This window comes from Sprattus sprattus (assembly GCF_963457725.1).
Source record: "Sprattus sprattus genome assembly, chromosome: 16".
NCBI classification, from domain to species: domain Eukaryota; kingdom Metazoa; phylum Chordata; class Actinopteri; order Clupeiformes; family Clupeidae; genus Sprattus; species Sprattus sprattus.
In genome coordinates this window covers 8,290,309-8,306,233 of record NC_137914.1, presented here as the reverse complement: position 1 = coordinate 8,306,233, position 15,925 = coordinate 8,290,309, and the positions used below count along the sequence as shown (strand labels likewise).

Below are 15,925 nucleotides of genomic sequence, written 5' to 3'. Positions count from 1 at the left end.
CTCCTTGCTCCGAAAAGCAACCTGATCAAAGGATGTTGACCAGTGTGTCAGGAGGCGTGCTCACAGACACAGGCACACTTTAGATACACAAACACACGCGCACACACTCTCATAGGCTTGCCCTAGTACATTCAGATTTTTTTGCCTGTGAAAAGATCAGAAGTTCAGAAAGAAAATAATTGGCAAATTGTTCTTTAAAAAAGAAAGTATATCGTAATAAAAGATCTGGCCCACCTGTTTTGCTTTTGTGGGACTTATGAAAGATCCACACACATCTCTGTTTAATTTGAAGTCTGACATTTGAAACACTTCCCTCACTCACTCACTGTGCTGTCCTTTCTGTGCTGCCTGTAAGACTGAGACACTATAAACCTCAGTCATCTCTTTGGAGCTGGATTGAATTAGATCACAAGCCTTCCAGATGGCCCAAATTTAATTATTTAGTGCAGGGAAACCTATTCGGGTCGGCCACAAGTATATAGGGTGAGTGGAAATTGCGTATATACTGGGGTGTGTTTTTATTGCGAGCCTGAAGGTCATAAGCCGCAAGCAGGCACATGCTACAGAAGATCCGTTCGGAAGGTCACCCTGGGTCGTTTTTAGGATTTTTAACTGGGATGGGATGTCGGAACAATATGATGTTTATTTGCCTCACCATTCCCACCATCCGTAAAAAATGCTGGCGAGTGACACGAGTGATCTATGGCCCGTAGACGGGTTGTGTGAGAAGTCACACACACGACATGAATACATGCGCAGAGGATTTGAGGCTTCATGTGAAGGGGAGCTGTCGAAGGCATGCAGCTCCACCTCACGGGGGAAAGACTTCTCTGGGATGGTTTCTGGGTTTATGGGTGGGTGGCCCGGCCCTTCAGGGCTGCAGGTAGAGCGGAGGGAGGGATGGGCTCAGGGTAAAGGGAGGGGGGGGAGGAGGGGGGGGGGGGGGGACTGAGATAAGCAGAGTTAAGAGTCTCTTCAAAGCCCCCCTGAGGGTTTGCTATCAGGCCCACGGAATGGGACTATTTTTCTATCGGAACTCCCCAAAGTTCCTAGCCTCCTTAAAGTAGCAGCAGGGCTAATGGCTCGACAAGCTGGTTGGGAGTTTAAGGGGAGAATGGCAGTTACTTGTGTGTTGCAGTGCTGGTTTGGAGCCCAAGTGCATGGAATTCCAGCCATGTAATGTTACACCCCTGAGTTTAGTAAGCAAGAGGATGTGGAGAGGAGACTGAGACACCTGGATTCCCTCACCCCCGGCCCTAATGGTTTTGTCAGGGCGTCACATTTCAAGGCTGCACGCACCAGGCTAAACAAAATAAACATAATGAACCATTCATTTTAATTAATCAGCCTGCAGTAATTTGCTGCTTAAAGCAAACAAGGGAAGGTTTTTGTGCTCGTTTGATGAAGCCAGTGTTACGCAAATCAGTAAATCAACGCATTGGTATAATGAAAAATGCTTTGAAAACATAAATGACTTGTTAATGCCTGATAGATATTCTACTAACAGGCCTAGTAATAAAGTCATTATAGTGAAGACTGGCCACTTGTGAGGAAATGGGGGTATGTAACAGACATATTTAAATATTCCAGTAGTGTTGGAAAGAAATCATTGAGAATTGAGAACACATGTGGGATATTCTTTAGTAGCCAAGAGGGTGTTTTTTTTTCTTAATGTAAAGGTTCTCTGTGGGTAAAGCTTCCTCCAGTGTGGACCATAAAAAGAGTGAGTTAAGCATGGCCATCCTACCCTTGGCCGCTCTGGCTAAAAGGTTCTTAAAGTATTCCTGTGAACTGTGCTGTGTTCATGAAGACAAGCAAGCTCAGAATAAGATGGCCGTCTCAGGTTTTATTTTGTGTACTGCCCAGGGGTGCATTAAACAAATGCTGTTTTTCTTAGAGGGACCAACCAGTCTCAAGAGTCCACCCGAGACTGCGCTACATCGCGCCCAGCCCGAAGGACACTTCAGGCAGGCGGCAGGCCGTAATTGTGTTTACTCTCAAACACTGTGACATAATTATTGTTTGTCCTCCCAGACACTGTACTCCATTCCAGAATGTAATGACCCAAAAGTTGACTCAGCGCCGTGAGGTGTGCATGACGGTGTTGGTTTTGATGAGCAGCAGATAACGGCTGACTTTTTTTTTCTCCATGCGATGGCTTCACTGCGTGCCAGCTGCTGGCGTCTCATGGCACATGGTGTTTGTTTGGGACTTCCTAACTGTTTCCCAATCAGAACATGAGGGGCCTTTTTGATGTGGCATCTTCATAAAAAATAAACCACTGATGTGATGTGAATATGGCTGATTCTTAAATATATGATTTGTGTAGTGGTGTGTACTGTACATATCCTTGTCCGCATCCCTTTCTTTGCTTTCATTGCAAATAATTATGAAACTGATAATAGATCAGCTTGCACAACATAGCAGTGATGTTAGTAGAAACGTCCCACTGGACTTTGATCTGGGCAGGAAGGAAATTATTGCTTTTTTCTGACATCTTATCGGGTTGACTGTTAAATAAAGTTAGAGGAACAATTGGGTTGTAGACAGCTGAATGCCCTTTCGTTTGATGAACAGGAGTTCCTTTTTGAACAGACTGGCAGTGAGCATTTAAAAAAAAAAAAACACACAAATTGAATAAAGACCAAAGAGAGTTAATCAATCTACCATACACAATTGTGACATGTTATAAATTTCCCCTCCATTTCCTCTAGTTTACTCTAGTTCCTTTGTCTTTGTTTGTTCTCACGGGCGTTGGTGGCCCAGTTAATTTAAACTTCCGTTTTTTTTACTCCCTTAAATCATTCTCATAGTTTTTCTCTTTAGTCGAGACTCTTATACGAGGACAGAAGTGCTGTCATCGATTTCCCTTTTCCCTCCCGTGGCGGCATCACTGAACTCCGGTGAAGTCGGGGACACAGCCTTTTGAATTTCATACACTGCTTGTATATATACAGTACATACAAAATAATGTCAAACAAGGTTAACTACTTCAGTGGGGGCATTTAACTTGCCCAGGAGTTCCTGCCCTCTGCTCTCCAAAACACAAACGCTGTCAGTCCACTGCGAGTAGGTCCCTTTTGACAGCGTGCCAGCGCGCCGAACGGACGAAGGGGCGTGCTCCCAGCCGCGAGGATGTGCAAAACCAACATGCAATTTCCTCCCGAATTAATTCCGGGATTAAGTGCAGTTTCGTGTTCACCCTGGCCTGCCGAGTGCTTGCACCTGGTCGGGCGACGCAGAGGTTAATTGGCTTAAGGTGGAATTTTTAGGAGCCTCACAGGGGTCGTTGGCAAGCGTTCCTCTCTCGCACAGGGGGCCCTCCCACACTCCCTCCCTCCTTCGCACCCCTGTCATAACCCCCCGTCCCTCCCCCCAACCCCCCATGCTGACAGTCCCCTGGCTCATGCCCAACACCTGAGCTGCCAAGGATGCCGGGGAGGCGGCCATGATCAGTGGAGCCTGACCGCCCGGTGCTTCCTGACAGGAGTTTTCGAGCACTAACATTCCTGCGGCGTCGTTCCCAGCACTCCGGTTGTGACAGGCTCTCCGAGGCCTGAGCGGAATCCTCAAAGCTGCAGGGTCAGGCGGAAGGGCGGAGCGGATTGATCGCAGAAGAGCCAAAGTGTGTGTGTGTGTGTGTGTGTGTGTGTGTTTGCGTGTGTGCCTGTGTGTGCCTGTGTGAGTGTGTGTGTGTGTGTGTGTGTGAGAGAGAGCGAGAGAGAGTGTGAATTTGTCAAGGGGACTGGGGGGGAGTGATGTTTACTTGCTGTCTTGCGTTGCTGTTTTTGATATTCCCACATGCATCCATTTATAGAATGTCTTCTTGCAGTGGGACCTGTACTGTGTGTGTGTGTGTGTGTGTGTGTGTGTGTGTGTGTGTGTGTGTGTGTGTGTGTGTGTGTGTGTGTGTGTGTGTGTGTGTGTGTGTGTGTGTGTGTGTGTGTGTGTTTGTCTCTGTGTGTGTCTCTGTGTGTGTCTGTGTGTGTGTCTGTGTGTGTGTGTGTGTGTGTGTGTGTGTGTGTGTGCGTGCGGGCCTGGGGAATACTAGGGCATTTAGCAAACACAAAGCCCAGTAAGCACAAAATAGCCACTTTTACTAATCAGTGTCCATCGACTTGGATTGATTTGAACATCAAAACCTGCATGGGATGGTTGTGGTGTATTTGGGTATTTAATTACTGAAATAGATGTTAATTACCTAGGGCCTTCTGTCAACCACTGGTATTGTATCCTAAAGAGCACTATGTACAGATGCTAAAGCCCTAAACAAAACAAATCATGGTCCATCCAGCATGTAGTTCTGAAAGACCACTACCTTTTAATGCAATTCATCACCAATCCACTAGTGGCATTATTGAATTTAAATCATGCTGGCTAGCATTGCAGTCTGTCCCAAATTCAATACAGGACATATCTGTATTGACAGGTAAAAAGGTTGTATTTACAGAATGACTTCCTGTGCTCAAACAGGCCACCTTGCCTCCCTTCCCACCCAACCAAACCCCTCTTCGAGCCCCCCGTCCCCCTCCTCCCACCCCCCGGGCTCCGTTTTGGCTCGTATCAAAGGCTGCCTGCTAACCGGCTGCAATTGTTGAAAACAGTGCGAGGGTTGAACATGGGCCAGCACGAAATCCATGATGTCTTAATGCCACATTGCAACTGTCGCGCATAGTTAATCACTGTAGACTCTTGGTGAATTTTGGCAAAAGTTGCAAACACGCAGAGAGAGAGAGGGAAAGAGAAAGAGAAAAAGAAAGGAGAGGTATTGGCGAGAAAGGAGGAGCTGGTCAGAATTCTGCGTTGGCTGAGACTCCTTCAGCACGGTCTGCACACACACATTTCCTCCTCACCTGCTCACTGAATAGTGGAGGGAGGGAGGAAGAGAGAGAGGACTCCAGGGAAACTGACATAACCCTCAGAAAAAAAAACGAAGGCTTTTGCCAGCACAAAACTGACGGCAACACCCGTGACTTGTCGAGGAGAAATATTTATAACCTCGAAACTGAAACAATGGCTTTTTGCTTGTCACAGTTGAAACACTTGATCACAACTCCTTGTAATGCGTGATGCCAACAGCAGTGTAGAAACATTTAAATGGAGAGAAGTGTTTTTGTTTCATATGCCACCCTAAGGACATCGAGTCATATGAACTGATGTACTATATGCATTGTTCCATTGGTGGTGCAATTCTAGTGAATAGCGTCTAGTGAATCGACCCAAATTAATGTCATTGTGAGTAGTGCTACTAAGCATTATCTGGTCGGGTCTTCACACAATTTTTCACTTAAATCGTTGTAGGAATGCAAAAGTGTAATAGGACAATTACCCTTATTTAAAATGTATAAGGTGTCATGCCCTGTGCCCCCGTGGTGACCAACACTCACCAAGCACATCCTCCAGACACAGCACGGCTCTTTGTTGACTCCGGGCTCAGAGGGCACGGCAGGGTCAGAGGCCATGGAGTTTTCTAGAAACACAGCCAGAGGGCTCGCCTCGGAGTGTGAAGGGTTGGGGGAAGAAAAGAGGGGGTTTAGTGGTGGTGGTGGTTGCAGTTCTGTTCCTTTAATTGGGAGAAAAAAAAAAAAGAAATGCCCCCCCCCCCCCCCCCCCCCCATCCCAGGCGACCCCAGGAGCCGGGACAAAAGCAGGTGTTGATTCTCCAGAGCCCACCTCCGCTTGTCGGGGCTTCACCCGTGCGTTTAGGCCCATCTCAGGGAGAAGGGGATAAGGAGTCCTAATTGAATTACCACCCCTTTGTCAGGTTCCTGGGGTGCACAGCTTTGTCTCTCGGGCTCTCCTAAGAGGATACATTTACAGCACAAGGGTTTTGACCTCATTTTTCACCAGGAAACTCTTCACTAGTTTTTTTTTTTTCTGTGCCATTCAAATAGATTCGACCCTTGAACACAAAATGGCAGCCCCCCGTTTGAGACTAGTGTAATACACAAGGGGGTATGCAGCAGCCCTGTCATGTAGCTTTAGATGTTTGATGAAGATGCAGCCTCCTTAATGTATCATGGGGTTTCTGTTCTTTATCGCAGGGAAATATCCTCTCATTTACTTGCACTCAATCCTCCTGGCTGTGCGGGGTGGAGAGGGTGCCTAGGGCTCCAGGCAGCGACAGATCTTTGGCAGCAGACTCCCTTAAGGAAACCTGGCGAGGGCTGCCTGGCTCGCTCTCTCTCTCGCTCTCTCTCTTTCTCTCTGTCTCTCTTTTGGCCCTTAACAACAGAGAACAATGTTTTGGAAGCGACATGAGCTTCTTAGTGTCGTCAAGTACGAGGCACTTTTGGAACAATTAGAAATGCAATCTTGGGCTTTTTTTTTCGTCCTTCCCTAAATTCTGCCCTGGTTGGGGCTTGTGTGGAAAAAAAAAACGTTCTACGCGTAGTTGTGAATCGGGAATGTGTTACGCATTATCTCAGGGTGTTTTAAGTCAAGTCTGTTTCACAACCTAGTCCTGTTGGGTATTGGAAGAACGCACATTAATAATAGATGGCTAAGAACATATCACATCTTCACAAGCTTTGTCTGGCCTTGTTTCCTTTGATTTCATAATGCTGGGTGAAAGGAGTGGGAAACGTAGAATTTAGTACAAGAGTATTGCGATTAAAGAGAAATATTACCCCTTAGCTGTTTCAATAAAAACAAAAGGTTGGCAGTGAATTTAAACTGAGTTACGATGTGTGATGTTTATGTCCGAGCCATTAATGGTCATTTGAAATTTGAAAAAGAATCTTCACATTTGCTGATTTATTTTATTATAAAAACACCACCGCTTTCGCGTAAGTTATTAGATACATAGTAATTCCTGTTTAATTACCACGAATTAACTTTAATTATCATGCATGAAATGTCTATCAAAATACTGTTGTCAGACACAGTTTATAATTCACTTAAACATGCCTCTTGTCTTACTGCTTCACGTGACGATAACAAGAGCCGTTTCTTTTAGATTGGTCCGGTTTCTTTGAGTCTGAAAGTGCAGGTTTTCTCTCCCAGTGTCAAATGTCACTTTGGAATTTTGCAATTTGTCTTGCAGTCAAGGTAGATGGTGTTTCTCCCTCTCTCTCTCCCCCACCCTCCCAGTCCATGTCATCCTCTCACTCTCTGTCTGTTTTTCACTTTTTTTCTCATCTAACTGATGGACGGTCCCCTTTTGGAGAGGCCCCATACATCTAAACTGACTGGCTATGAGGTCAATAACATGTGCTTTGCCTGGGGAAGTGCTTAAGACCACCTTGTACTGATTTAGACCACACTTACGTTCCTCACATTCAGTTTCACAGTGACTCTGCCTGTTTTGAGCCTTTGATATTTCTGATTGTAGTGTTAGGAGATCAAAGGCCCTAACTATTCGAAATAATAGTTCCTCTTCCTGTCTTCAGGAATAACGGACATTCAGCCCTCACGTAACCTGTTCAGTTTAAACGACCTCCCACCCCAAAAAAACCTCAAACTCCCACCAACCTCTGCTGTGCTTTCTTCAAAGAAATGTCTTTAAATTTTAATAAGCTACGGGCATCGTGTCCTCGAACCAAAAATCGGGATATTTATGCGTCAGTATGTAGAAATTGCTGAAGCTCTGTTTTACTTTTTCTTGGCCGAAAGTTCGTTCCCGGGCTACTCCGTGATTTGCAGCTCCTTTGTTGCTCTAACTCATACTCCCAACGCTCGGGGAGGATACTGCCGAGCCCCGGGGAGAGTGAGGACATCTACGCTCGGAGACGGGAGACGGGACTAACTAATGAACCCGAGCGCACTTAAGGGGGTTCATTCTCCAGGTCCTTGAAGCTGAGTTCTTGCCGGCACTGGTCCCAATCGATAAGATAAAAAGCATGTAAAGGGAGCAAAATGGGCTCCCTTTCCCTCCCTCAGTCCGCCTGTCATAAGCCCTAATTTCCCTATTCTCTGATCGATGAGGAGAAAAATGGGGGTGCAATCAAGCCGTCAGGCCTTGTCCAGATTCTTCAGGCATGCCACTGTGACCAGCAGGTTAATTAGTGAATGGATGGGCACTCAGCAGTACCTTGGCATGGCTTGAATCACAGGGAGGTGGAGGGGAAAGTAATATTTATCTGAATTCCAATTACCCCTCATCGGAGCTGTTTGATGTTGTCAAGAGGTCAATTCTCAGTAGGCTGAGCAAGCACTCTGCATCTCAAACACTCAGCTACAGTCAGGACACTCCCATAGATATGCACTTTCTGCTCTCCCTCCCTGCCTCTCTCTCTCTCACTCTCCCTCCCTCCCTCTCTCCTTCTGTCTTTCTATCTTCTTCTCGCTTGCTTTCTCTCTATCTGTCTTTCTCTTTCTCCCCCTCTTCAGTCTATGCCCCTGCAAAGCCCATTTAAATCCTCAGCAGAGTTGCTGGCATCCAGAAAATACTGTAGGTTTCGAATGCCAGCTTTTTCTCCGGGAAAACTTGGACCCCGGTTTGGAGTATCAGGTCACATTCACAGACCAGGAAAAATGCCTCTGTCAGTATGAATAACACGGTCCCGGCGCTGTGGTGTTGCTGTTGATATGCATCGCTCTCTGCTCGGAATTTTGACACTCTTGCTGGATTAGAATCCATTTGTGTTGTTAAGAAAACTTGCGAAATGGAGCACTCTCAGTGATTCACATTGCTGCTGAATTGAGGTGGTATTGTGGCAATTTAAAGCCACTATATGAAAATGGTCTGCCACTTATAATTGCTGTCAATGGCTTTGTGTACAATCTCTCCAGTGTCCTATTTGCAGTGTGTGGAGAGTGGTACCCATATGAATGTTTGAGTGAAAGAACAGAAATCCTCTTGAGTTTTTAAGGTAATTTTGCAAATGTATCAATCTGTTGAAGTATATAAAAGGTCATTATTACTTATTATGGCTTGATAGGCACAGCCTTTTTATTCCGACTTTGCACATATCCATCTATACCTGGATGTTTCGAAAGAGCTGTGTGGGCAAGTCACCCTCGGAATGGATCGACTATAACGGCTTTGCAGTGTTGACCGCTGTCGACCTCACAGTTCCTGAGTTTCGCCAATATGTCAAGCTCCTTTTTTTGCGGGCATAATGGGCCTAAAAGTGTTTACCTTCTTTTGTTTGAAAAATGCCCAAATGCCAGACACCTGGTGGTAAGCACTGCTGTAAGTGTTTGTGTTGACTGCTTCCTCGTGCTGTTTGCTCCCCCTGTGTTTGGACACATGGAGTGTAAGATGAGGTTTGCTCCATGGCCTGCAGAGAGCCTGAGCGTTCTCTACTTGTTCATCGCCAAAGAGAGGGACAGCAATGGGACATAATAATTATTACAAAATGTGACGTCGTTTGAATATCAATGATGAAGACATGGCCTGATTCACAGAAAGTACATTCCATTTTCGTCCCTGGCATTGCTGAGTATTTAACACTGAGCTTTTGGGCCGTTGCAAACGTTTCTCCATTTAAATGAACCCCAAAGATCAATTTCGCATAGCAGAACGGCGCTGGATGCTAATGCAAACGCAGTTCTCTTCTTCTCCGTAAACAAATACATTTTAATGCTGCGTGGCACCGCAGAGGCGGCCGAGGGTGGATGGATGTGTCACAGCAGCTGGTGGCTCTTCAATCGACAACACTGCAGACAATGGTGGTCATATTTCAGTCTTCGCTGTCCCTGCTGGCTTGGGTAGGCGCGCTCTGACTTGGCCAGTGACTTGTGACACCCAATATGGCAGCCCTCGACTAATTGATGTCACCTTGTCAACACTAATTACTGAGACTGCGGCAACGAGCAAGGCAGCTAATTAACAGTCTAACGATGTTTGTCACTTCAGACCGACCCAGATATTTAGGAAAGAGCCAAGCAAGTCACCCCCTCGCATCTGCTCCGGATCGCTTTATTTCTTCGATAAGATTTTTTTTGTACATTTCCTCCCTCTGTCTCTCTGTCTCTCTCTCTCCCTCTCTTCATCTCTTTTTTTTTTCCATTGGCGGTATTTTTCTGTAACTCTACATTAATTCAGTTTATTCAGGCTCACGCTCTCCGTCTCTTGTCATATTTCCTTCAGGTATGATTAGGGCCTGTGGAACAAGCAGTCACCTATTTCTCTCTCTCAGTGGAATGGAGGAGGGGTTGGAAGTGAGAGAAGGTGTGCTGTGTGCAACTGTAACTGCAGTTGTCAGCGGCGCGCTGTATTTTTTTACCCAATCACATCAAACGATTTTTTTGATTTTGACATTTTTAGAACTCTTTTTACTGAGCAAGCTCTGTGCTCTAATTATCAGTGTGAGAAAAACAGAGGGAGGTGGTAATGATGTAGCAGCAGGGGTTTGTGTGTGTGTGTGTGTGTGTGTGTGTGTGTGTGTGTGCGTGAGCGTGTGCGTGCACGCGCATACGTTCAGATGTGTGTGCATGTGTGTACCTATGTACACACAAATATGTGTGTAGATATAGTGTCATTAAAATGTAATTGATTTTATTTCTCCCTCCCCTCTTCTGTTAGTGTGCTGAACCCAACCCCCCACCCCACCTCCCCGTAGCAGCTCCTGTCTCACTCACACACACTCACACACTAGTAATTCCTCTGAATTTCCCTTTTCTAGGTCAGTGAAAGATCTGTGAGTTTGGAGTGAATTGGGGAATTATTCTCCAGTATGTGCCTAGTATTTGCTGCAAGAGCAGTGATAATAAGGTGTGTGTGGCCCATTTTAAATGGTAGCTGAAAGCAAAGCAGTCTGTTTTGTGCAGTGCCACCACACATCTTAGATGCGTGTGAATAGGTGTGTGTTTGTGTGTGTGTGTGTGTGTTGGATTTTGTGTAGGTGTGTTTGTCATACTTATGTTCATGGTTTTCGTCCGCAGATCCGTGTGGATGGCATTCCTCCAGCATCCCAGAGTGCTCTGCTGTATGAGACGGTGACCGTATCTGAAGGCCATCCGATTCTGCGGGATATGGTGTTCAGCCCGGATTATCAATACATCTACCTGCTGAGCGACAAACAGGTGAGCAGGAGCACAAACTGTGCCAGCACTTGTCAGAACATCACAAACATTTGACACCAATCTGTGAGAAGGGGGACATTTTTGGACTGTTTTTAGTGGGATAACCACAAGGAAATGTTGGGCAAGGCAAGTTTATTTATAATAATAATAATAATAATAATACCTTTTATTTATATCGCGCTTTATCAATGACTCAAAGCGCACAGTCATACCAGTGACGGGGAGCGAGGCAACCAAGCCCATACTTATTCTCTCGCTGACATACTCACTCTCTCTATCACACGCACACGCACTCACATACTTTGGGCTTGGCAGTCCCCCCCTCCGACCACCAACATTCATTCTAACAATCAGTCTTACAAGCATACGATGCATGTCTTTATGATGGTGGGGGAAACCTAAATATAACAGATTTCATACACAGAGGCTGTTCAATGTCCTTTACATCAATAATAACAAAAGGAACATTCAAAGGAGTGCAAAACAATAAAAGATAAAAAAAAAGTACAAACTATGTAAAATAGAAATTAAAAGAACAAAGACTTTAAATTATAATGAAATGAAAAGAAATATGCAATAAGAATAGTGTCATTTTTAGAGCTCAGTCAAAGGTAAAAAAAAATATGTCTACATTTATGGCAGTTTGTTCCAGTTGAATGCAGCATAACATCTAAACGCTGCTTCACCATGTTTAGTTGGGACACTGTGCTCTACTAGCTGACCCAAGTCCATGGATCTAAGAGTCCAACTCAGTATATATTCTTTAAACGTGTCAGAGATGTTTAGTGGGCCCAAAGCAATCAGTGGTTTATAGACTAGTAGCAGCACTTTAAACTCTATTCTGTAACTAACTGGAAGTCAGTGTAAATATTTTAGAACTGGGGTAGTGTGCTCTGTTCTCTTGGTCTGGGATGAAACTGTAGCCACAGCATTCTGATTGAGCTGTTTAGTGGTGTCTTTTTAGAAAGACCCGTTAAGAGACCATTACAATAGTCCACACCCCTGGAAAGTAAAAGCATGGATGTGCTTCTCTTGGTCTTTTTGGGACACCAAATCCTTGATTCTTGCTTTTTTTTTTTAGATGACAGAAAGCTGATTTGGGGATTGCTTTGATACTGCTGGTGAAAGTGAAATATCTTGCATGCCTGCTTGCTCCTCAGAAATAGCAAGGCCTTGATGTAACAGCAGAATCATTTCCCAAGATGAGTTCAGATTACATATAACTGATTTACTGCCTCGACATTTGCTTCTAATTTATTTCTGAGTCATTCATAATGTGTGCGAAAACATTTGTTCAGCACTGTGAGGACATATCCTGGACGAATAAAAGATACATTTGTCAAAAGGGGAATTGAATGGGACCCGGCACAGTCAACAGTCTGCTTTGTTTGGGAGTCGAAACCGGAATTTCGAATATGTTGTTCTAACATCTGCAAGACAGGAAGATGGAATATGAAACACTAGCACTCGTAGTCTTTGAATCGGGAGGCCCAGCTGGCTCTCGTAACAAGAAAATAAGAAATGGAGGGGAAGTATCTCCATCGAGAGCGAGGCAGAAAAACATGCCTGTATGGGGCTGTATTGTGCTCACGAGGAGGGAGGAAGAGGAGGGGGGAGGAAGAGGAGGGGGGAGGAAGAGGAGGGGGGAGGTTAAGGCAAAGGGCCGCAGCTGACTGGAGAAAAGACTCCCATACAGTACAGCTGCGCCGAAGAATGAATGCAGTCTTTTTCGTTCCCGCTCTAGCTCCGACAAACCCCTGTGAGCGCAGAGCTCGAAAGTTCGCCCTCTTGCAGAATTGAGAGATAAAAAAATGAAAATTGCCGTCATTGTGTCGTTCTCAGAAAGCAGGCTGACATTTAACCCGAACGATTCATTTTCCTTAACGAAGACAAGACGCAACCTATTAATGATGCAGTTCTAAGGACGTGGTGGTGAGGCCTTTTGTATTAAAAGAACCGTGCAATCATTACAGAGGGCTAATTTCTCATTGCAGTGGAGTATAAATAGAACTCATGGCAGAAGTGATAAAGTTCTGTTTGCTATAGGCTTAAGTCTGACGTGTAGCCAGTGACATATATAAAAGTACAGGGGAAGCTGGTGTTAATTTAGCTGAGAAGATATAGCAACCGTAGATTCCAAGTCGTAACCCCAGAGTCAACGCTTTTAAAAATGAGGTCACGTCAAAGGAAAGGACCACAGTTCTTCATGGAGCCCTTCTGAGCAGTTTTACTGAAGCTGATACCTTTATGCCAAACCTCATTTCTGCAGGATTCTTGAAGTAGGCTAGCTCCGCTCTCTCGGCACTCCATCGCTCTCCATGACTATGGAGGTACTTGAGCATGCAGGCAGACCACACTGGCCAGCTCCCAATATTGATATTTCCTTTAATGGTGAAAAGTAATGCACTCCTGGTTCACGTGTGCTCCCCAACTCTTATAAATGGATTGTTTGGGTCCCACTGCTTATTAAAAGCCTTTTAATTTGGATATGATGAAAGGACAGATGCAGACCTCCTGTTATTTGATCTAAAGCCCCTTCAAAAGAGACAGGACCACAGATCCGCTACAGACACAACAGTTTATGCCTACACCCCCCCCCCCCCCCCCCCCCATCGCTCTGCATTTAGAACCCTTCCGCTGTTGTTGCCCTGGCGATGTGTGTGTTAAATTTCTCCCTGTAAGCTCCTAATGGGGAAGAGGGGAGTGGGGTGGAACCCGAGATGCTGGCGGAGGCTGTGATTTACTCAGGGCGCTGCAGCTCCAGAGACATCCCCTGTAATTATGTCGGGGACTCTTTATGAAAAGTGAATGAATGGCAGCGGGTAAATAATTCATGCTCCACCGTTGACCGCGGGATTCGCCCCCGCTTTAAATATTTCATTAGCGGCAGGTGCACAGGTAGGCGCGCGGTTTTGTTTACACATTGCCGGCCTCCTCGCCTTGTCCTATAGGTCACCCAGCGAGAGTAAACACACATCGGCAAGAGGGGAAGTGCTCTAAACCACAACGCGTAGCTCACCACGAATCCCATCTCTCTGCGCAATCCATCACAGCTTCTCCTGGTGCACCTGGGTACAGTACGGCCTAATCACTTCATTTTCTAAAGCCTGACTGAGCAGTTGGCATTTCTATGACCCAACACAATCAAATACCAGTCACATACACATGGGGATTCTTCACTACATGCTAGTAGTTGATATAGCAGAGGCATAAAGTGTAGTGTAGTGTTAGTGGAACAAACTGAACTAATTCAATGTTGCAATGTGGATTTGTTTTATAAACAACTAGTTTTGGTACCATCCTCAAATTCATTTTGATTGCCTCCTTCACATGACCATAGGCTAAGGCGAAGGGGAAATGTACACACACTTGGCTCAGAGCATGGCAACATGAATGTTGGTTTCTATAATAGATAACTTTAGAATGGACAAGAGAATGTAAAGAATATCACTATAGTGAAGCATAAAACTAAAATGTAGCTCAAGTCAATGTCAAGGGGCATCATGCAAATCAGATAACAAAGAGCCAAATACCGACTGATAGGAAGGGAGACGAGCAGAGTCAGCTCCTCCTGTCCATAAGGGGGGAATCACCTACACCTGAACACCATTCCACCTGCAGCAGTGAGAGGGAGAGAGCACAGGTACGCACAGTGGGCGCTATCAGAGAAGGCCAGACGGGGCTGGGGCATATTAGTAGTAAAGAAATAACAAACTGAAATAAACTACTATCTGCGTTGCAGATTTGAACAAATTACCAAAGGGCAAATTTTATCCTAGGTACCACTTATTTTGCCTTAACTGATAATAATGTTCAGCACCTCTGAGTGGTTTAATTAGAGATGTCCTTCTGGATGTAAAAATCACTTTTGTCAGTCTGGTCAGACTAAACAGACAAAGTAAGTGCTAAAGTGAGGAAAAGCCTCAAGGAAATAATTGGCTGTCGGACAATATCAGGCCGTTGGTAAGCACCTGTGGCCCTAGACTTTGCAGTATGTCCCACATTATCCGTACTATTCGGACTCCTGTCGGTGACTTTTCAGCCGATTGAGCAAGTGGAATCAGTTGCGGAGCCCTTGGTGAGAGAGATCCCTCTGATTGGCGGTTCGGCAATCTTTTTTAGTCTGAGGTTTCTTTTATCTCCAGTTCTGAACATAGGTTCAGGGAAGCCTCTTGAGCTTGTCACTGTAGTATCCGTGATTGCACCCATTTAGTGCAGTTAAATCTGAGGTTTCATTTATCTCCAGTTCTGAACACAGGTTTAGGGAAGCCTCTTGAGCTTGTCACTGTAGTTTCCGTGATTGCACCCATTTAGTGCAGTTCCTCGTTATTTTTCACCTCTGCCCTTTCTTTTTTCTTTTCTCAACCGAAAGACCAACTTTTTATGAGACATATACTCACTTAGAAGACGCTAAATAGAACCGAAAGACCAACTTTTTATGAGACATATACTCACTTAGAAGACGCTAAATAGAACCGAAAGACCAACTTTTTATGAGACATATACTCACTTAGAAGACGCTAAATAGAACCGAAAGACCAACTTTTTATGAGACATATACTCACTTAGAAGACGCTAAATAGAGCTTTGGCCTAGTTGAAGCCCTGATCAAAATCCTACTGAGCATATGTGGTATTATAGTCCAAAAGTGTCATCCTTCTACCATAGATATTAACTCTGCTCACAAGTGCCATCCTTCTACCATAGATGATCTATATTAACTCTGCTCACAAGAATGGAGAAAAACACTGCAGAACAATTTGCAAACCTGGTCATTTCTCACTTCAAAAGACTGTAGGCTGTTAGCAAATGAATCTACCAAGTATTAATGTATAGGGGCTGAATACACATGCAAGCAGGATTTTTTAGTTTTTAGTGGATTTATTATCCATTTTAGTAGACAAATAAAAAAGGTTGCCTTAAGAATTATACTACAGCATATGTGTTCACAATG

At 44.9% G+C, this 15,925-nt stretch overlaps 1 protein-coding gene across 1 annotated transcript in view; it reads left to right on the top strand.

Moving 5' to 3' along the window:
• The window catches only part of plxna3 (plexin A3), a gene marked incomplete at both ends in the record, with an annotated part of 116,405 nt that overhangs the window by 24,824 nt on the left and 75,656 nt on the right, over positions 1–15,925 (top strand). The window contains one exon of the mRNA XM_080853367.1: positions 10,831–10,971. Coding sequence (XP_080709493.1) covers positions 10,831–10,971 — 141 coding nt within the window. The remainder of the gene's footprint in view (positions 1–10,830; positions 10,972–15,925) is intronic.